The sequence below is a fragment of the Protopterus annectens genome, chromosome 9.part0, assembly GCF_019279795.1.
Source record: "Protopterus annectens isolate FY-2018-M chromosome 9.part0, PAN1.0, whole genome shotgun sequence".
Taxonomy (NCBI): Eukaryota; Metazoa; Chordata; order Ceratodontiformes; family Protopteridae; genus Protopterus; species Protopterus annectens.
The window spans coordinates 1,417,660,038-1,417,684,314 of NC_056743.1; the positions used below are offsets into that span (position 1 = coordinate 1,417,660,038).

The 24,277-nt window shown below is 39.6% G+C and overlaps 1 protein-coding gene across 1 annotated transcript in view; it reads right to left on the minus strand.

The window, feature by feature from the left end:
- LMAN2L (lectin, mannose binding 2 like) overlaps positions 1 to 24,277 on the minus strand; it is a 364,835-nt gene that overhangs the window by 244,165 nt on the left and 96,393 nt on the right. Inside the window, exon 3 of the mRNA XM_044084378.1 lies at positions 19,683 to 19,800. Coding sequence (XP_043940313.1) covers positions 19,683 to 19,800 — 118 coding nt within the window. The remainder of the gene's footprint in view (positions 1 to 19,682; positions 19,801 to 24,277) is intronic.

Here is a 24,277-nt window from a genome sequence, read left to right on the forward strand (position 1 = left end):
TAAGCATTGTTATAATGGAATGGAATAAAAAACTATATACATTGGTGAATCGTTATTGGATTCCAGGGATTGGACCTACACATGCAAAAAAGTTACTTGGATACTATAGCCTATTAATTGAAAGGTGAAATCATAATGTCATGTGATTATAATTGTATTTTGTTAGACAAAGATTCCACTGCAGATAGAAACCTAAGACTCACATCTTCAGCCAAACACTTAAATTTTGTAAAAATAATGAATTTAAAGGATATATATGAGCTAAGGAAAACAAATTCACTTCAGTTTTACCCATTGTCTAATAGATATAGAACACAAACATAGACATTTTTGTCTCAATCTGTTATCACATATCAGAGAAGTTTTGATAGTATAATGTCCATTGTCAGACCATAATGCTTAATATTTTAAAAATTGGCAATCACAGGAGATTACCAGTGTACATTACTAAAATAAAAGGACTCAAGGAATGTTACTTTAAAGAGATCAAACATTTCCTAGAAATAAACATGAATGGTGAAGTTAACTGACGTTGTCATGTGGGACTCACTAAAGGATTACTTAAATAGAAGAGTTACAAGCTGGTATATTAGTAAAAAGTACAGTTGTGTACACTTACCATAAATGTAGATTTTCGAGTGTATTCACTTTTGCAGTCATTACATTTCTGCTGGCAGGTTGCCCTCAGTCGGCCTGAATAACAAAGTCTTGGGTCCTGCATCGGTTGCTGTCTCCTCTTCCATGACGTCAGGTCGTCCGTGGTATAAACATGCAGCAGACGCCATTTTATTCAGTTTTTCTTGCCCCAAATGTCAGGTGCCCCCCAAATGGGGAGCAAAAATTATATAGATATATATATATATACATATATATATATATATATATATATATATATATATATATATATATATATATATATAAATAAACAGAAATATGTATAAATGCACTTTTAGCAACATAAACTTTACCTTCATCTAAAAGCAAATACACCACAAAGGCTTTAGTGTATAGTGAAGAAAAGAAAAGGTATAGAAAGGGGGATGGCAGGTGGGTAACCCGGACTTGCAGTCATTACATTTGGGTAGAATCCCAAAGCTATGGATGGAGGATGGAACTAAACAGCATTAGGAGCAGCTATAAGACCCTGCAGAACTGCAGTGGCAAAGCCTGCCCTGGATTTGGAGAAGAGAGGCAAATGATAATGCTTTGTGAAGGTATGAACAGAGCTTCAAGTAGCAGCTTCTAGAGTGTCTTTGGTTGGAACCCCTCTGAGAAAAGCTTCTGAAGTAGATGTAGCCCTGGTGGAATGTGATCTGATCCCCTTGGGCACAGGTTTACCATGGTGCAAGTAGCAGAAACAAATGCAGTGGCTTATCTACTTAGAAATAGTCTGCTTTGATATAGCCTTCCCCTCTGACCCTGCAGCAAATGCAACCAGTAGTTGCTCAGACTTTCTTAGAGATTTGGTCCTGTTTAAGTAGAATCTTAGTTGTCTGTGTACGTCCAATGAATGCAGAATCTGCTCCCCCTTGTTCTGTGGATTTGGGTAAAATGTCGGCAGGTGAATGGTCTGGTTAACAGCCACACTGGACACCACCTTAGGCATACAAGAAGGACTGGTCCTGAAGGACACCCTGTCCGGGTAAAGTTCTGAAACCCTTCTTGCTGAAGTGGCTGCCAAGAGAAAAGCTGTTTTCCAAGATAGAAATTTTATATCCGCAGGAGCTGCTGATTCAAAAGGAGGCAGGGTGAGTTTTTCCAGCACAAAATTGAGGTCCCATGCAGGAGTTGGTGATCTTCTGGGAGGCCTTAAATTTTTGGCCCCTCTAAGATACTGTTTAAGGACAGGATAAGAAAAGAGGGGAGGCTCTGTGTTGTAATGAGCCGAGATCGCAGAGGCATGGATTTTTATTGAAGAAAAAGATAGGCCCTTGTCAAGCATCTCAGTCAAATATTGTAAAATAAGAGGAATATTGGGCTTTGCTGCGTCTGTTCCTTGTGCTTGGTTCCAAGCACAGAATCTCTTCCATTTATCAGCATAAGATTTTCTAGTACTAGGCCTTCTGGCTTCCAAAATGACATCCATCACAGATTTACTGAGAGGTGTTGTTTGAATAATGAATTGATTAGCCATGCTGCAAGATTCAGAGTTTGGAGCTGAATGTGCAGAATTTGATTGTTCTGCTGAGGCAGCAGATTAGGTATTTGAGGCAAGTACCATGGAGGAAGTTGAGACATATTCCTTAGAAGTGGGTACCAGTGCTGGTGAGGCCAGTCCGGAGCAACTAGGATCATTTTTTATTTTTCCTGTCTGATTTTTAGTAAGGCCTTGGAGAGTAGAGGCAGAGGGGAAAAGGCATAGACTGATAGGTTTTTCCAGCTGAAGTGTAGGGCATCCACTTTCCATACTTTTTTGTGATGAGTTCTTGTGCAGAATTTGTCCAACTGATAATTTTGAGGAGAGGCAAATAGATCTATGTTTGGGCTCCCCCATTTCTGTGTTAACATGCTGAAGATTTGTGGATCCAGTTTCCATTCATGTGGGTCCATAAGATTTCTGCTTAGGTCGTCTGCCAGAGTATTTTGTTTTCCTGGCAGGAATTGAGCTTGAAGATGTATTTGGTAAGTCAAGGCTGTGTTCCACAAGGCCATGGCTAGTCTGCAAAGGGGGTAGGAATGTGTACCCCTCTGCTTGTTTATGTACCACATAACTGTGGTGTTGTCCGTCTTTATCAGTAGTTGTCCTGGATGAAGTAAGTCCTTGAAGGCTGTCAGAGCATTCTGAACAGCTAACATCTCTTTCTGGTTGATATGCAGATGCATTTAGTTTGGGCTCCATTTGCCCGGAATGCATCTCCCCACCAGGTGGCCCCCCCAAGCATAGTCTGACATGTCTGTAGTTAAGGTTTGTGTGGCAGGGGGGTAGAAGGAATGACAGTCCGTTGTTTTGGTGACGTGTCTCTGCCCACCAAACAAACTCCTGTTGTAGGCAGGGAATGAGAGGGATCATTGTTTCCAGACTGTGACAATGTTGACTCCATAAACTTTTTAGGTACCACTGAAGTTTCCTCATATGCATTCTCGCATATGGAATTAGTAGAATGCAGGATGCCATGAACACCAAAGCCTGCAGAATTTGTCTTGCAGATAACTGGGTTTTTGTTGCCATTTGTTTGAAGTATGTTGTCAGTTGTCTTTGTTTGTCTGGCGTAAGGTAAGCCATCTGGGCAGTTGTATTCAAGCTTGCACCCAGGAATGTGATTATTTGAGAGGGTACCAGTTGTGATTTATTTTCGTTTATGGTTTACCCTAGGCATGCTAGAAGCCTTTTTACAAACGCCAGATGTTGAAGAAGAGTGTCCTTGTCCTCTGCTTGAATGAGACAGTCGTCCAGATAAGGATAAATTTGCATGCTTCTTTGTCTGCAAAATGCAATTACTGGTGCCAGTATTGGATGCCATGAATTGTCTTTTCTTGGTACCAGGAAAAGTCTTGAATAAAAACCATGTCCTTTTTCCTTTTCTGGTACCAGTTGAATAACCCCCATATCCATGAGGGACATGACTTGTTTCTGGGTCTCTGCCCACTGGTTTTGTGGCAGATCCGGCCATCTGTTTGGAAATGGCAAAGTACGGAAATGAAATCTGTATCCCTGGGATATTATGTTTAATACCCACTTGTCCTGGGTAATTAACTGCCAATTTTGAGCATGAAGTGCTAGTTTTCCCCCCAAGGGGGCTGTCAAAAGGTAAGTGCTTGGTGATGGTAGAGGAAAGTCATTGAGACTGCTTACTGTAGGGTTGTGCTTTGTTTCCTCCAGGTTTTGGAGGTGGAGGCACCCCATTACTTTGACCTGTAAGAACCCTGTGATTGGTATCTGGAGCCTTTTGAGTACCTGGATTTGCCTTGAGTGGCTCTGTTGGACTCTGGAAAGGACCTATTTTTAGTAGGCCAGTGTCTACTGAACCTGGGTGGCTGCACTTGCAATAAATCTTTTACAGTTTGCATAGATTTAGCTTTGTCTTCCATTTTCTTTAAAACCTCTTCTGCCTTATTACCAAACAGAGTATCATTCTGCAAAGGGGCATCCAACAATTTAGCTTTAAGATAATCAGGCAGATTTTGCTCCTTGAGCCAGGCATGCCTTCTAATCACAGATCCAGTAATGGTGGCCCTACAAGAGGCCTCCAAGGAATCAAAACCACATTGCAAAGTATGCTTTCCAACCTGTTCTGCTGATTGCAATAATGCCTGTAACTCTTTCCACACAATCAGAAATCAACATAATTTTCTGTTTCAGTAAGCCCATAACATGCTGCTGATATTTAAGCATATGAAACTGGCAGTTTAAGCCATGATTGCCAAGGTTGCAGACGTATAAACCTTCTTTTCCCATCTATCCAGCACTCTGGAATCTCTGTCAGACGGGGTAGGATTTTTGGCTGTAGAGGCCTTTACACCATTGGGACCCTGAGAAATAGTCTCAGGATCAGCAGCAGGATTTTTGAATAGAAATTTGTGGGAGTCGGGAACCCTGTAATGTCTGTCTGGCTTACTAGGAGCTGGAGGCAGGGAATCAGGAGCCATGCTTGATTCCAAAAACACATCATCAACAATGTCTAATACAGGAGGTATTGCCAAAGGGCTATGCTGAGGAAGAAGAAGGAAATCCCTAAGCCTCTTTTTTGATACAGAAAAGTCCTGACTCTCCCAGTGAAAATGTTCCCATAAAGTATGCAAAGTCTCTCCAAAAGAGTAATCCTCAGGAGGAGATGCAGATGGGATGGATGCAGATGGGATGGATTTCTCTGCATCAGAATCCTCATAGGGTGGAACAGAAATTCCTGATCAGAAGAGGAATCAGAAGAAATGGAAACCTGATCTGAATATTCATAATCAGTGTCTTGCCTAGGCCTCTTAGCTGGGGGGGGGGAGGGGGGGGTTGTGAACCCCTGATCATGGTAATTAAATCCTCAGCCATTCTGATCATTTGTTTTTTAGGTATAAGGGCCTGAGCATGTGGCTCATGCGTCAGTTTTTTAGACATAGAAGATGTTTTTGACCTTGTTTTTGAGGCTGGAGTCAGTTTAATATAAAAATGTTGAGGCCTGAAAACACCCTCAGAAGCCGGTGCCTGCTCAGCGGCTCCGGACCCATCCAAGGGAGAGACAGCCACAGGTTCAATACTCTGGAGAATCTCACGGCATACCGGACTCTGAATGGGTCTCGGTAGAGGCCTGCGACTCTAAAGTAGCGGGTATCGGGGGCTGTGAAAGCACCTCACTGAGTACCGGCGAACTGGCGACTGGCTTAGGAGAAGCTTCGTTGTTGGTTTTGGACATAAACGGTCTGTCTCTGTCTTTTTCTTTGCGTTTTTTGTGAACTCCAGTAGTCGGATTGCTAACAGATGACATTTCAGGATAATTAAATCATGAACCAAAATATTTAGAAGCAAAAATATTCCGATGCTTAATAGTGCATTGGTTAAATCTAGCACAAAACCGACAGCAAGGCATGTTGTGATCTGGGCCTAGGCAAGGAATACAGTACAAATGAAAATCCTTATCAGGCATTTGCTTCCCACAAGTAATGCAATTATTAACTTTTACTGACATCGGTAAGGAGCAAGAAAAAGTTTCCCCAACGGGGTACTTAGCTTTAGTTTGAAGACTTCGGTTCTCAAACTCGAATGCAAAAATTTCAGAGTCGGCCAACCGTAACTTGCCAACTGCTTCTGCTTCGGGCACCGCGCGGCAAGAAAGACTGAATAAAATGGCGTTGGCTGCATGTTTTATACCTCCTGATGACCTGACGTCATGGAAGAGGAGACAGCAACCAACGCAGGACCCAAGACTTTGTTATTCAGGCCGACTGAAGGCAACCTGCCAGCAGATTACCCAAATGTAATGACTGCAACAGTGAAAAACGAAGAACATCAACAAAATGGGACAAAAAACTGAGTACACTACAGACCAAAATAAACACACTAAAGTTAAATCTAAAACCAAATGACGTTAGACAGTCTGAACTTAAAAACTCAAATACAAAATATGGTGAAATTCTAAATCATAAAGTTTCAATAAACCTGGTAAAACAAACTTCAGGCATATTCAGTAATCAGGAGCCATGCTTGAATCCAAAAACACATCATCAACAATGTCTAATACAGGAGGTATTGCCAAAGGGCTATGCTGAGGAAGAAGAAGGAAATCCCTAAGCCTCTTTTTTGATACAGAAAAGTCCTGACTCTCCCAGCTTGCATAAACCTGCTCTTATACCAAATGAATAAACTAAATCATATTAAAGAAGTTATAATACATATAAATAATAAAAAAGTAGAACAGATACTAAAAGTATTCTTGAGAGCATTCAAATATTTTAAGAAAATATAAATACAAATAACAGACATGAAAAGAGACATGAAGGAGCTCTCTGATCACGTAGCCCAGGCTGGTATGACCCTGACCCTGAGTAGCATCCTGCCCTCACCAAGAATGATACCACGGTATAGAGAAAGGATTATCAATTTCAACAATTGGCTAAGCTTCTGGTGTCATTCAAAGGGGATCCAGTGTCTGTCAGCCTGGGATGACATGCTTGACAAGCCATGCTGCTTCATTAAAGACAGCTTGCACCTGTCACCCTTAGGCTTTTGAATACTGACAAAGGCTCTTCCCACCCCCATAGTGCCTTTTTTAGGCAAGGCTCAAAAGACAAACCCTCCGCCGTAAATAGCACAAGTAACAAAAAACTGAGGGTAATGCTACTCAATGCCAGAAGTCTAAACCTCAAAATGCACACACTCGAGGCACTCCTCAGTATGGAGAAAATCGATATATGTGCAGTTACAGAAACCTGGTTTAAGGCTCCAAAGAGCACGCCAGCACTACCAGACTACAACTCATACCATACATTTCGGCCACAAAACCCAGACCAAAATACAAAAGGCGGGGGAGTATCCATATTCATCAAGGATACCCACACCTCCAGGATAGTGGCACAGCACGATGCTTCAGAGATCATCCACATGCAACTAACAATGGGCAAAACTGCTATTCAAATTATAGCTTGCTACAGATCACCCACCATGTCCCAGGACCCCCACTCTGCATTCCTGGAAACATAAAGGTCCTACCAAATAACTGGGAGAACTACTCAAGTACAAACTCCCTTGCCCAACATTTCCTAGAATTTATAAACTCAAACACCCTAGATCAACTGGTCAGCACCCCCACCAGTGGTGGCAACATATTGGACCTGGTCATCACCAACATGGAGGTCAACCCCTCACTGGTTAGATCTGACCATAAACTAATCACTGTGGATATCCACATTCCACCACCACCCCGGTCAAAGAAACCACCGTGAAAAACTTTTCAAAAGCAAACTTCACGTTACTTAATACCGAGTTGGGAAGTTTCAAAGTGCCCATGCTAAAGGATAACACTGTCCAAGCTGCAAAATCCTTTACCAACCCCCTCTACGGGCACCTACAAGAATGCATGGATCGTGCTATCCCAAACAAAACCAAGACTCACTCCTCCAAGAAAAGGAAACCAGTCTGGTGGACCCCTGCCATAAACAAGCTATACAACAGAAGGAGGAAACTAATACAGAAAAGAGAAAAATCCCAAGAAAGGAAGACATCCCTGATCAGTATCAGCAAGAAACTACATTCCCTCATAAAATCATCCAAGGCTAGCTTCGAAAGAAAAATTGCCATGGACTCCAAAGATAACCACAAGGCATTCTTTAGCTAAGTCAAGAATCTAAGTGGCAATTCTCAGATCTGCTCAGAGTTAGTGTAGAATGGCAAAAAATACACTGAACCAACCGATATAGCCAACATCCTGGCAGACAGGTTCAGTGCAAACTTCACCCCCCCCCCACCCCCAAAAGAGCCCATAACTATACCAGAAGAATGTAGTGCCCCTGAAATCACAGACACTCAGGATAAAACAGCCCTCTCCAAAGCCAATACACAGCATCAATGGGACCGGACGGTGTCCCAGGCTGCGTCCTACACAAGCTCAAACATGAACTAACCCCTCACCTAAACACACTGTTTAAACTCAGCCTCTCCACAGGCTATGTGCCCACAGAGTGGCGCACAGCAATGGTTATTCCACTCCACAAAGGTGGAGCCACAACGGACCCCCGGAACTATCGCCCTATAAGCCTAACTAGCTCGGTCTGCAAAGCTATGAAGCGCATCATCATGGATCTCATTAACAGAGACATTGGAAACCTTCAAACACAGGACCCTACTCAGTTCAGCTTTGTTAAGGGCAGATCATGCCTCCTAAACCTGGTGGACGTCTTTGAGACAGTTACCAAGGCTACAGACAAGGGAAAGGTGGTCGACACAGCCTAACTAAACCTTGCAAAGGCCTCTGACACCATTCTCCACTCAGGTATTATAGACAAGCTCACCAGCCTGAGCATAAACCCCTACGTCACAAGATGGGTTGCTAACTGGCTCATGGACAGAACTCACATGGTAAGAGTTGCGGGAGCTAGGTCTGACTCTAAACTGGTTACAAGTGGCGTTCCCTAGGGCTCAGTCCTAGGACCCCTCCGGTTTGGTATATCCTTCTCAGAGGTACAGGCAAGCACAGGAGGACTATGGCTGACCAAGTTCGCAGACAACTGCAAACTAGGGGCTATAATTGACTCTCCAGCTGACACAGACATCCTCCAAAAGGGTCTCACTGAGACAGATACCTGGTGTCAAAACCATGGCCTCAAGCTAAATACCAAAAAGTGCATAGTCATCCCCTTTGGAAAAAATAAAGTACCCACAAACTACCACATTGGTGGTAGCCCCCTAAATACAGAAGACATAATAAGGGATCTGGGGACCCAAGTAGATAGTAACCTCTCCTTTGATAATCACATTGCCAAAGTGGTAAGAAAATCCTTCTATGTGGCCCACCTAATCACAAAAGGGTTTGCATCCAGATCGAAAGAGGTCACCCTCTATGCATCACTCATCAGACCCATCATAGAGTACAATGCCCCATTTACAAGCCACCTGCAACAACTGGAAAGACCACAGAAGTACCTCACCAAGAGGATCACTGGCCTCAAGCAGATGCCCTATGCAGCTCGAATGAAGAAACTCCAGCTGTACTCGGTTGCATACCGCCTACTCAGAGGTGATCTCTGCCTGACATACAAGGGCATGTCCAACCCGAAATTGATGGACATGCTCCACCTAAAGAAAACCATATCCCCTGGAGCCACACGCTCCAGGGATCTAAACTTCACCACAACAATAAATAGGACATGCTGGAGGGATAGTGTCCTGTCCCAGAGACTTCCCATGCTCTGGAACAAGATTCCAATCTGCATTAGGCAGAGCTCCTCGCTAACCCTCTTAAGAGAAACCTTGACGAGTGAATGGAAAGCAGAAAGTTTACCCCAGGGATCACTTTAATGGCTCTGCTGGACAGAGGCACAGGGAACTAATCTAAGGGGGTGGCAAAAGCCAACACATTCCGGCTAGGCTTAGAAATGCCTTCCGGGCATTTACCTATGAATCTAAGACAATGATGATATAGTTGAAACTTTTCTAAAGGAAAATATAAATAATAAATTAAGTGAAAAAATAAAAGATTAATAGACCATTCAAGTTAAAAGAAATAAAAGATCAAATAAAAGTGTTAAAAAAATAAGGTGTCAGGCCCAGATGGCAGTATACCAGGAACTATATAAAATACTACCGGATTATGTAGTTAAAATATTAGATAAGGTCTACAGAGAAATAGAAACAACTGCTTAAGTCCCCAATCAAGAAATATTCCTTCATATCACCTATTTTAAAACAAGATAAAGGATCCTAAAAAGTGTTCATCATACCTGGTTCAAGGCTCCAGAGAACACCCCTGCATTACCAGGCTATAATTCATACCACACCTTTCAGCCACCTAACCTGGACTGAAACACTAAAGGCAGAGACGTGTCCATATTTATTAAGGATACCCACACCTCCAGACTAGCTGCTCAGCATAATGCATCTGAGATTATCCTAGTGCAACTAACTCTGGGCAAGACTGCAAACCAAATTGTAGCTTGCTACAGATCCCCCCACCATGCCCCAGGATTCCCATTCCTCATTTCTAGATACAATGGAAAATATTAGGGTACAACCCAATACCCTAATAATGGGCGATTTCAACTACCCCACCATTAACTGGGAAAACTACTCATGTACCAACTCTTTTCCTCAACATTTTCTGGAATTCATAAATTCCAATGCCTTGGATCAGCTTATCCACAACCCTCACCAGGGGCAGCAATATCTTAGACCTGGTCATTACCAACATGGGTGACCGGTGTTCCACACCAAAGGTCAATTCTTCATTGGTCAGATCCGACCACAAGCTAATCACCCTAGACATCCACATCCCGTCCCCACCCCCCATTAGGGAAACTACCGTAAAAAATTTCTCCAAAGCCAACTTCATGCTTCTTAAGACAGAAGTGGCAAACTTCACGACACCCATGCAGACAGACAACAGAGGTACGACTGCTGAATCCTACACAATTGCACTTTATAAGCACTTACCCAAGTGCATGGATCATGCTATCCCTAACAGAACTAAGATGCTATCCTCCAAAAAAATGAAGCCAATCTGGTGGACCTCTGCCATAAACAAACTCTACAACAGAAAAAAGAAACTTGCAAAAAAGAGTAAAATCCCATGATTGGAGGAACTCCCTGGTCAGTCCCAGTAAGAAGCTGAGATCCCTCATAAAATCCTCTAAAGCTAGTTACGAAAACAAAATTGCCACTGATTCTAAAGACAACCACAAAGCATTCTATAGCTATGTCAAGAATCTCAATGGCAACACTCACATCTGCTCTGAGTTACAGCACAATTGTACTAAATATACAGAACCAACTGATATTGCCATCATCCTGGCAGATAGGTTAAGTGCTAACTTTACCCCCCCCCCTTACCCCCTAAAGGGCCCATCTCTATACTGGAAGAATGCAAAGTTCCTGTAATCACGGTTGCACAGGTAAAAACCACACTATCCAAAGTCAAGAACACAGCATCCATGGGACCTGACAACATCCCAGGCTGCATTCTACACAAAATACAGAGCGAAGTGGCACCCCACCTAAGTATCATGTTCAATCATAGCCTCACATCAGGCTTTGTGCCCACTGAATGGCACACATTGACAGTTATCCCACTCCACAAAGGGGGGAGCCACCACGGACCCCGGGAACTACCGCCCCATTAGCCTGACGAGCCTGGTCTGCAAGGCCATGGAACGAATCATCATGGAACTTATAAACAAAGACATTGGTAATTTCCAAACTCTGGACCCTAACCAGTTCGGGTTTGTAAAAGGCAGATCATGTCTCCTAAACCTGATAGACTTCTTTGAAGCAGTCACCAAAGCCGTAGATGAGGGTAAGGTGGTTCACACAGCCTATCTAGATCTTGCCAAGGCTTTCGACACCATCCCCCACTCTGGAATTATAGATAAAATCACTAAACTAGGCATAAATCCCTATGTCACAAGATGGGTTGCCAACTGGCTCACTGAAAGTAGCAGACTCCGAATCCGACTTCAGACCAGTGACAAGTGCAGTACTACAGGGTTCAATCCTAGGTCCTCTCCTGTTTGGTATCTACTTCTCTGAAGTACAGGCTAACACAGAAGGTCTTTGGCTAACGAAGTTTGCAGATAACTGCAAACTAGGAGCAATAATCAAAACTCCTAACAATGTGGACATCCTACAAAAGGGCCTCACTGAGACAGATGCCTGGTGTCAAAGCCATGGCCTCAAGCTCAATGCCAAAAAGTGCATTGTCATCCCCTTTGGTAAAAACTCTGTACCCATGAACTACCACAAAGGCGGTAGTAAACTTAACACCGACAGTGTGATAAGAGACCTTGGGACACAGGTGGACAGTAGTCTCTTCTTTGATAATCACATCGCCACAGTAGACAGGAAATCCTTCTATGTGGCACACCTCATCACAAAAGGTTTCTCATCCAGGAAAAAAAGAGGTCATTGTTCCCCCTACTCATCACTCATTAGACCCATTATAGAGTACAACACCCCTTTTGGCATGTACCTCACAAGACATCTACAGCAACTGAAAAGACCGCAGAAATATCTCACAAAGAGGATTACCGGCCTCAAAAAGAGGCCCTATGCAGACAGTCTCAAAAATCTCCAGCTTTACTCCGTCGCATAACCCCAACTCAGAGGCAATCTCTGCCTAACATACAAAGCTATGTCAAACCCAGGGCTGTTGGACATGCTCCACTTAAAGAAATCCCAATCCCTCCAAGCTACACACTCTAGGGACCTAAACCCTGTCACCACAATAAACAGAACATGCTGGAGGGAAAGATTCCTGTCCCAAAGACTTCCCATACTCTGGAACAAACTATCTATCTATATCAAACAAAGCTCCTCACTAGCACTCTTCAAGAAAAATCTTGATGATTGGATGGGAAATAGGAAATTCACCCCGGGGATCACTTCTATGGCTCTGCTCGACAGTGGCACAGGAAAATAATTTTCTTGGGTGGCGAAAGCCAGGGAACCTTCTTGGCTAGGCTTATATAGGCCCTAGGGCCAATCGCCTAGTACCTCCTTATGAACCTATGAACCTATACAAACCCATTTCACTTTTAAATGTGGACTAAAAGATGTTCATGTCCATTTTAGTTAACAGACTTAATCTACTTATATCTAAACTAACAATGATCAAACTACGTTTATTTTAACTACACATGTACAGGATAATATAATAAGAATAAATACATTAATAGACTATGCAAATAAAAAATAAAAAAGGACTTTCTATCATTAGTCTCAATTTAGATAAGGCTTTTGATTGGTCATACCCGTTTAAAACACTTAAAAGTGTATAATTTCTCATCTGAGCTAACTGCATTCATTTCAAAGTTGTACAATAACTCCTGTGCTTATATTAAAATAGATTATTTTATGTCCAATTCATTTAAATTACAAAAAGGCAAAAAACAAGGCTATTATCATCTTTACTTTTTGCATTAACTATAGAACCCTTTGCTAACAGTATAAGATCAAATAAGAACATTAATGGTATCAAAATAAAAGAAGATTTCAAACTAAATATTCAACTCTTTGCTGATGATATTTTACCAACAAACGGAAATATAGAAAATTCATTAGAACATATAATTAGTTCTATGAGTCAGTTTGAAGAAATCTCAAGCTTAAGATTTAATCATAATAAAATGAGATCATTGTTAGTCAAAAAATAAAAAAGAAATCATACAAAAATATTTTAACTTCAATCTGAACAATAATCAAATTAAATACCTTGGTATAACCCTTATGTCTAACAGTAAAGAAATGATACGAACTTTCATCAGGGTGTTAATAAAATGTTAAGCTTAGTCACAAATTGGAACAAATTCTTCTTTACATGGAAGGATAATTGATGCTTATTAAGATGGTAATTCCCCCTACAATGTTGTTGGTCTTACAATCTTTAGTACTATCTTCACCAAAAAATGATGAAGGAGATAAACAATATTCTATTTATTTATTTTTTGGGGGCATCCTAATAAACCAAGAGTTTCTTTTTGTTGAAAAGGTTGGGATAAGGGTGGAATAGGATTCCCTGATATTCAACTGTATGCTACTTCAACAACTGTAAAAGCTATAACGTGAATAAATTCATTTTATGATTCAAAATGGAAACAAATACATGAATAAATATTATTAGTAAATAATAAACATACAACCTGTCAAATAGTACCTAATAGTTTTATCTGATTATTAAAAGATTTTTGCATAAATGGTATTACACCCTCTTCCCAAATTCCCTATTTAAATATAATTTCCTCTTTCCAGAAGTTGACCTACTCAAACCATTTAAAAACTTAATATTCTCCGTTTCCAATTCCATATATAAATGACTGCTTAGAAACAAAGTAATTTATTTTCATCAATTCTTAAATGGTACATGTATATATATATATATATATATATATATATATATATATATGTATATATATATATATATACTGTTGAATATATATATATATATATATATATATAAATATATATATATATATATATATATACACTGTTGAACATTTATATATATATATATATATATATATATATATACTGTTGAACATTTATATATATATATATATATATATATATATATATATATATATATATATATATATATATATATATATATATATATATATACACATATACTGTTGAACATTTAAGATCCAAATACAATCAGGTTTCTGAAAATTGGTTAATTTTACAAATACTTGGAGACTTTGTGAACACAGAGGTAAATAAGATATTTAATCTAGATAAGAAATCTTTCCCCAAATTACTGGAATTATTAATAAACATCAACAATAATAATAATACAATGAAAAATAATTATTTGTCACAAATTTATAAAATTCTTAAGTTATATTTCACATATTTAGATAATTCCTATTGGAACTACTCCTAAAAATTAAAAATGAAGACTTATTTGAAGAATACACAAAATTAGTATTAAAATCTACAGATCGAACTACATCTTTATTATATTGGATCATTTTTACTTGGAAACATGTTTACACAGATCTTTTGTCACTCCTAACAAAATTACAATTCTGTATAAATCACATAGAATTAAACACTTGTGAAATAATAGCCGATTAGGTGAATATGGTATATGAATGTGAAGTCATCTCTTTTTGGAAAGAAATTAATAACTTTATTCAGTCTCTGTGGTCAGATAGATGTAATATTTCTAAGTCTTTAGTTTTATTTAATGGTCCAATTCCTAAAATAATTCCAAAAACCCAAGTGCCTCTTTTCTGGTCTATTCTTGCTGGAAAAATAAAGTTACCCCTCTAGTGCTTGAATTGATTAATATGGCAAAATTGCTTGCAGTAGTGAACTGCATACTATAAGGATGAAAACTTCTAATATTACATATCCATATAATCTTGGCTTAAAGACTTGCTTCAAAAATATTAATTGTTGATGTACAACTTTGATGTACTGATCAGCTGTGGGCCTATGTAAACAGTTGTTTGTTTTACAACTGATTTATTTACAGTTTTAAAACTAAATAAAAAAATTAAACTTTAGTCTGCAGAAAAAGGCAACATTTTTCCAAAAAAGAAGATAGGAAAAAAAAAACAGGCAAAGGGGCTGGTGAAAAGGAAGAAATCAAAATTGAACATGGAAAGTTTGTAGATCATTAGTATAAGAAAAAAGATAAGTACAGACATTGACAACATGGTTCAAGCTATGGGTGTACAAAAATTGGTGTTGATGTACAACTAAGCAAACTAGTGTTGAGATTGTGGTACAGTGGGGATGAGGGAGTATTCTCTTTTCCCCACTGTAGTACAATCTTGAAGTGTGAATATTAAAGTAGGGGGGTGCAGGGGGCACATCCCCCCACATGGGGGGTCCAGGGGGGCTTGTCTTCCTGTAAAAGATGTTTTTGTGTGTTTTTTGTTTGGGTTAGCCGATCCAGCTACTATACTTCAGCAAAAGTGCAGTTTTGTTGAAGTGCACTTTCACTGAAGTGGGGATCTACTTTTCTTTTTCGAACAAGTGTAATTTTGATATATATATATATATATATATATATATATATATATATATATATGAAACCATTTTACAGGATATATAAGATGTGGAAGGATAAAGACTGATATATTGTGTGTGGATTCTAAAATGTATTCTTAGACACAACAGATTATATATATTTTTACAAAATCTTATGCAAAACAGTTTGGCTCCACAAAGGGGATGATAAGTTGTCCTAGTGACATCCAGGTAACCGCAAATACTTAAATCAAATTAGATAATGAAAGAGAACCACCCACACAAAACACAGGGAGGAGACACAATTTGTAATAATGACCTGAGAACACTTCAGCAAGATCTTACAGTATCACTTATATGTATTACTTACTAGGTTTTATAAATATGGGGAGATTCCTCAAGATTGGAGACATGTGCTTATTAAACTTGTCTACGGGAAAGGGAAGCAAGACAAACCCAGACTCGTACAGACCCTTAAGTCTACTTTCATGTTGTGGAAAAATAACAGACAAGGTAATATTGGATAAGCTATTGTCAGAATTAGGCTTGAAACCATATAAGCAGCATGCATATGTTTGAAAACAGATCTATTACCACATATAACATGATGTTCTATAAGAATATAATAACAGCTATGAAGGAAAATTGCTTTGTAATGTAATTTATATAGTTTCATCTTGATCATTTGACAGGGTAATGCACAAAACACTGATCAATAAATAACAACTAGGTATTGATGTACTCTTAACAAGATGGATAGCTTCATGGCTTACAGATAGTACATGACAAGCATCATACAGCAGCTGGACAGGTGAAATTCTTGGTCACAGTCAGAATGTCCCACAGAGCTCTATCGTAGGCCCATATTTGTTTAGATTTCATCTTCCAGACCTATCTTTTTCATGTGAGGTGTTGTACGCCTTGCATGCAGATGACTTGAAACTGGGTAAACAGATTACATATCTTACAGATAGGGCATGTTTGCAAAAGAACTTGACTAAAATGACCATTTGGGCGCAGGAGAATATGCTGATAAATACATATAAAAAAAAAAGCATATGGGATTTGGGAGACAAATTGAAAGGTGAATATTTAATACAGCACACAGTGATTGAAACTGCAGATTCATTTAAGGACCCGGGTATATGGGTAGATCCAGTTTCAAGTTTTTCTAATCATTTCAACCAATTGGTTAATGATATTTGTATAAAAATATTTATAAAGTCTAGGAAATCAATGATGAAGTCACTGTTTGTTAATTACATTAGACCCAGACTTGAGTATGGAATAACAATATGGAAACCTTAAAAAAAAACAAGCATGAGTAAACTCGAAAGAATACAGCAGAAATATACCAAGGGCATCCATGGATGTGAAAATTAAGTTATTATGGAAGACTAAAATTCCTAAACCTGTACAGTGCCTCATACACATATGGTATACAAGGCATTTATAGACTACTAACTGGGAATGTTTGAGGTTTTCAAATAGTAGTACAAAATCAGGCAGTCTGTGTAGAAGATTATATAGGAATGAGAAGCAAACTGGTTATGAGATAGCAGCCGATGCATGGAAGAGTCTACCAAATTACACTAAGAGCAGCCTGGACACTTACTATGGGAACAACTGTTTTGGTATATTGGCAGGCTAGAAGGTTATTAACGCCTGTTCTTGAAATATTTTTATGCATGTATGTATGTAAACATGTTCTAAGGTCCCTTTCTACATTTTTGTGTTATACTGGGGTATCATCTGTACAATATGTTATGTGAAGGGGTTGTCTGCCAAATGCAATGATGCTATAACTTTTTCATTTTAATTTGATTACACTTTCAGTACTTACAGGTGTCAGATGGGGTATTGATAATAGCACGCAGTTTGCAGTCACCTGCAAACTTAATTAACCAAAGGTCCTGGTTTCCACTCTGGAAATCACAAAAAGTAACTGCTGAAAATGGGGGGGGGGGGCCCAAAACACAACCCTAAAGGACTCCGCTGTTAGCTGCATGACCTCAAATAAAGCACCTACCATGTGCACTATGAGTTGTCTTTTTACCATACCAGTTCGATATTTATAATACCTTGTAGGGATCTAATTTTAGAGCATTTAGCTTTCTTACTATGCCAGCATGAGGTATATTGTCAAATGCCTTGCCCTAATCATAATATACTATATGAACAGCATGACCTCTTTCTACAGCTTGAGTGACCTTCTTGAAGAAGTTAACTAAATGTAACAGGATCTCACTTTGATGAAACCAAATTAAGAGTCAAGCCTACGAAAAAGTTTAATATCAGAATTGATGAGGTCAGTTATAATATGTTCTTTAGATTTGTAGATCAGCTTGTCAGGTTGATAAATCTTTAAGTAATGTCAACTATCATAAAATAACATTTTTTTTCAGAAGAGCAAATCCCGAGTACAGCAAAATAAAGTTACTATCAAGACCATGAAACCTTTGTGGTAAAGGAAGTTCTGTACCACTGTTTTATGATCTCAGTCTTGCCACTTGTCATTCTTCAATTGAACTAGAACTGAAATAAACTAATCCCAATTCAAATAAACACAAAGATTAAACACATATCTCAAAGATGTCTGTGTTTTGGGGTCCATCTGCCTCAGAACTTAATAAGCAAGAGTAGAATATGCCATCCATCTGTAGGAGTACTTTGGAGTTGGATCACTACATGACCCACACAACCTGAACTGTTATACTTCTCTTTCCTAGCACTAGATATGTGACTTAATGGAATATAATTAACCCTTCTTCTACTGGCCATACAGAATGCTATCAATGTAACATCAGGAAGGTATATTTCCTCTCTTCCTACTTTCATTGGTATTAATTTACTGAAAACAATCGTCTAAGTGGCACAGAGGAATAAAGCCCTGAATGTAACCCAGAAAAAAAACAGGTTCAATTAGCAGTGCAGACACCGGGGTAGCTAACCAAAGAAAATGAGAGTGAACAGCTAATGCCAGTTAAGCTATCCGGGAAGAGGTAGTTTTGGTGAATTCCTACTGCAAGAGCTTCTTCTGGGAGAAAGTTCTGGAAGTGCATGCTATATGCAAATGGGTGTAGGAGCCTGTGCCCATCTAAGGAGTGTTTGTAATCCAGACAAGCACTGCAGATATGTGGAAATGTGCACTCAACATGGGCTCAGCAAAACGGGTATTGCAGCAAACATGCTGACTAACAAAGATGATGCATTCATAACATACAAAAATTTCAGCAATCACCAAGGAAAACACTGTGCCAAGCTGTTTGTCTGCCCTAGAGAATGTGAGGTGTCTACTCCAAACTGGGCACACTCCAGATAAGGAAGGCAGAAAGCCAGACTTGCAGGTCAAAACGACTGCTAGTGATGGGATGGTACCCGCACAATCCCAAAAACAAGATAAAAAAATTGAGAGCAACATATTTCTTTACTATGAGTGAGGCAGTACAACTTCAAGGGCAGAAAGTCCAGATTACTTATCCCTAGTTTAGAATACCGATATCATTTTTTTTTGTCTTAGGGCTTTTTTAAACACACATGAAATTAAGTAAAACTCTCTCTGATTCTAAAGCGTGATTTCAAATAACTGAACTGTGATACAAAACTGCTGTATGCATGAAAAATAGTAGTAATTTAAACTGTTATATAAGAAATAACATCTGCATTTTCTAATCTACTAAAGAAGAAAAAAATTACATCATATGCTAAAATATGGTTTCAAATGTCTTGCATCAAAGAGGGGCTATGAGTGAGAAGACCATTACGCAGAGTTAGAAACTTGATTTTTAGGCATCAGATTTACATTCTACTGTAAAACTACTCAGGACACCCCTTGCATTCCTTCAGTATAACCAGTCTAAGTGAATGGAATATTTTCAGTCAGGCCTTCCTATCTTCTACACTGTCTCAAAAACTTAATGTAAAAACAGCTGAATTTGAATGACTGCATAAAAATCAGAAGACTACAAAGACGACCTTTTCAGCAAGATAACATGAGCTGATATTTTGAATTTGATGTGCTTCACCCAAACAAATGAAACAATAAACACCACACACCTGAATGAAGACCTACCTTTCTTCATTCTGTCCTTTGTGTACCAGATGGCCATTCCATCCCCATTCATGAATGTTTTGGCCTCCCCATGTATCTTGAAATGGACTTGAAGTTCCCAGTCTTTCACATTGCAGGGCTGGATAAGAAAAGGAAAAAAACAGCAATTGGCTGAAACTGTAACTTGTACAAGCAAAAAAAAAAAAAAAAAAAAAAAAAAAGAACAAAACTTGAAAACAAGTGAAAGATGTCAACATATCAATGTGATACAAAACTGCCATATCTATGAAAAATAGCATTAAATTAAATCACAATTCTGATCTATGTGCTAGTTATCTATTTAGTTTTTTTCTACATGTATTTCAGAAAAGGGGAGCATGACAGACAGATTAAGCCTTAGGGGACCTGGGGTACTGAAGTCATGTGACAACTAGACTAGCCAATTAGCCACTCAAGACATATGACTACAAAACAAACTGCAAATAAAATGAATAGAATAAAATAAAATAAATGTGGACCTACAAAATGCACAAATTATATGTATAATTTGTATAAGGAAATTGGATATAAACCCATATCAAATTTAGCACTTAAACAGAACTACTAAGTTATCAATGCTCTTAAACACTGCTGAACAGACATCCACTTACACTTTCACTTTTCTTAGTATGTTTGCTACTACTCGAGAAGAAATCAGCACCCAAGTAAAACTTTACTTTGCTACAAGATTCATTACTACAATGTGACTGTCTGCTGGTAATGACAACATTGAACAACTGAAGCAACTACATGTAATTAAAAGGAAACACACCGCACCTCCTGACATAGCTGAAATGCACATTTGCACGGAGATGAATTTTAAAATTGCGCATTACTTGAGTACAAGAAGAGCATCTAGAGAATCAGACAAATTGCAGACTTTCAATGTGCATACTGATTTCTAACCGGTCAGAAAACATTTTGTGTAACTGAATGAAATTCACACAATATTTACTGACATCTTTAAATTACAGAAAAGTGTACTAAACTGCATTTTTAAGGAAATGTGTATAAACAATCAGGGACTGATAAATTTTTAACCATAAACACACATTAATTTAATTAGTTTGTAACGTTGTCACCTCACAGTTAGACGTTGCCCCTTCGATTCTCAGTTAGAGCGTCTTCTGTGTGGCGACATGCGTGAATGGGCATTCCTTCGTTGAAGGATGTGCATTAGGCCCGGCAAGCCAGAATATAAAACTCTACTGCCAATCATTAGCGGACCGGAGTTCCGCTGTGGCGACCCCTAACCGGGAAAAAAAGCCGAAAGACACAAACAAACACCGGGAAATGCAATCTAAAGCTGAAGGGTACAGCAAATCAACCACAATTTGAAATCAAAGTCAAATCCCCATGGCTTTCAAGACTACTTTCTCCTTCACAAACAAGCTCCCTTTTCAGAATCTCAATTTGCTAGTTTAAAAAACTTAGAATTCAAATTCAGTGCAATAACAATAGGGATTACGAAAGCAACTGCTGGTCACATGTGGATATATCTACTCATGACAGGCTTGAGGCATAGGTGACCTCATGGCTGCAGAGAGTATCACTTCATCCATGGGTGCCTCCCAATTTTTTTCTTCTTCTCACTGAGTAAAGGCACCTCTGTTAAAAGAAGAGTAATGTCCTACAAAGCAAGTTCTGGATTCTGCTTAGTTTCAAGGCCATTAGGTCAGTTCCTTCCAGCATAATCTAGACAGTCACAGAACCCTTGAAACCTCAAAGGCTCTGTGGTTCATTGTTTAGAGTTGAAAGCCCAGAAAATTTGAATACTGGAAGGTAATGGCCATAGTAATGCCACAAATAATACTGGGAGTCCATCTGTGACACTGAAAATTTTAAAGAAAATGTTGTTGTGGGAGTGATCTATGCAGAATGTTTTCGTTTCTAGAAGGTATTTTTTTTAAACCCTGTTAGGCTGCCAAGCAGACAGTCACAACTTTCAGCCGCACCAACTTTGAAAAAGTCCATAAGGTTGCCTTATTTTTCATCGGTGACTTTCCTATCTCTGATATGCCCCTGATTTTGCATATTTGCCCCATCCTTCATAAAAGTTTTGAATTTATTAATTCACTTGAGGATTGGTGTTGGTCACTAATTCCAGACATTAAAGTGTCATACTTCTCATTGTTCAGAAGATGAATACTGGTGCAAAACTATCAAGTTTATCAATGAACTACGTAGCATTTAGCAATTATACTTACTTCTGGAGATTTTGTGAAGGGTAGGTCTTGACTCATAAATCTAGTAAATTTCTTTGAAAATGTTACAGGGGCTGTGGGTAGTGGTCATTCTGTGCACATTTCTTCTCTAAACCTAACCAAGACTTTTGCTCTATTCCTAATGCTCTTACTGTAAAACTAGACAAGCTTAATACAACCCTCCATACTGTCTGATGGATAGCAAATGGACTATCCAACTTATCCCAAGCACGAAACTTACCGGCTTTCTCGATTTTAAATTTGTAGCTACTGGGGTGCCACAGGAATCAGTTTCTGGGCCCTCTGCTGTTTGGCATTTATATATACGAGTGAGGGTGTATATATATATATATCACAACTTCAAATCATACACATACTCACACAAAGACATACTCGGAGGCTCTGATCAAAAATTTAACAAAACAGCAGAGGCCACCAAAGCAGACACCCAAACAACTACCACCTCACGACCCAACACATGCAACACATAGACCACACAGTCAGAGTGTCAAACAGCACAGCCCTTAAGGCCAAACAAAATGCCAGACACACTTGCCATTGATGATTCCATAGTCAGCCACACTGACGTCCCGCTCACCAGACTGAGTAAGGTGAAGGTCACAGTAAGCTGCCTGTCGGGCGCTAGAATCCGCCACATAACGCAAGCACTCAGGTCTCTCAACAGCAGGTACAAGTATGACTCAAGTCATTGTCCACGCTGGTGTCAACGACCTGAGACGTACCTCCTTGGACTACATGAAAAGGGACATCGAGGAGCTCTCTGATTATGTAGCCCAGGCAGGTATGACCCTGGCCTTGAGCAGTATCCTACCTTCACCTAGAATGATGCCACAATACAGTGATAAGATGATCAGCTTTAATAATTGGCTTAAATTCTGATGTCATTCAAAGGGGATCCAATGTCTGTCTGCCTGGGATGACATGCTGGACAAGCCACGCTGCTTCGCAAGGGACGGCTTGCACCTGTCACCCCTGGGCTTCCGGATATTGGCAAAGGCTCTTGCCACCCCCATAGTGCTTTTTTTAGGCAAGGCTCAAATTCTAAACCTACCACCCTAGAACACCAAAAAGGAAAGAAAACTAAGGGTAATGCTGCTCAATACCAGAAGTCTCAATCTCAAGATGCACGCACTCGAGGCGCTTCTCAGTATGGAGAACATAGATGTCTGTGCTGTGACAGAAACCTGGTTCAAGGCTCCTGAGAGCACCCCAGCACTAACAGGTTTCACCTCATATCATGCGTTCCGGCCCCAAAATCCGGACAACACCAAGAAAGGAGGGGGGGTGTCCATATTCATAAAGGACACCCACACCTCAAGGTTGGTGGCAACGCACGATGCATCGGAGACCATCCAGGTGCAATTAACCATGGGCAAGACTGCTCTGCAATTTGTAGCATGTTACAGGCCACCCTCTCAAACTCAGGAACCTCACATGGCCTTCCTGAAAACATTGGAGGTGATGAATGTATCTCCAAACACCATCATACTAGGTGACTTCAACTACCCTAATATAGACTGGGAACACTACTCAAGCCCGAACACTCTAACCCAAAGATTCCTGGAGTTCATAAACTCAAATGCCATGGAACAACTAGTCACCATCCCTACAAGAGGAGAAAACATACTTGATCTCATCATCACGAACATGGGATCAAAATGTTCAACACCGGAAGTATACCCCTCACTGGTGAGATAAGATCATAAACTAATCTCGCTGGAGGTCCTCATCACACACCCACCTGAAACAAAAAAGACCACAGTGAAAAACTTCTCAAAAGCCGATTTCACACTTCTAAAACTAGTGTGGTCTCCTTTAAGGCCCCTGAGCCAGTGGTAAACATTACTCAAACCGCTGAATCACTTACAAATGCCTTCTACCAGCACCTACAGGACTGCATGGATCAGGCAATCCCAAACAAAACTAAGACTCTCTGCACCAAAGGCAAGCGTCCAGTCTGGTGGACCCCAGCCATAAACAAGCTCTACAACAAAAGGAGGAAGCTACTACAAGATAGAGCAAAATCCTTGAAAGGTAAGACACCTTTGATCGTTATAAGTAAAAAACTAAGAGCTCTCATAAAATCATCCAAGGCAAATTTTGAGAGAAAAATCGCCAAGGACTCTAAAGACAATCATAAGGCCTTCTTTAGCTATGTTAGAAACCTAGGAGGAAACTCCCAGATATGCTCAGAATTAGTTCAAAATGATGTGAAAATTACTGAACCTACACACATTGCCAACATACTGGCTGACAGGTTCAGTGCAAACTTCCCAAAAGGAGAGATATCTATTCCAGAGGATTGTAGCCCCCCAAACATCTCCAACACCCAGGTGAGAACTGCCCTCACTA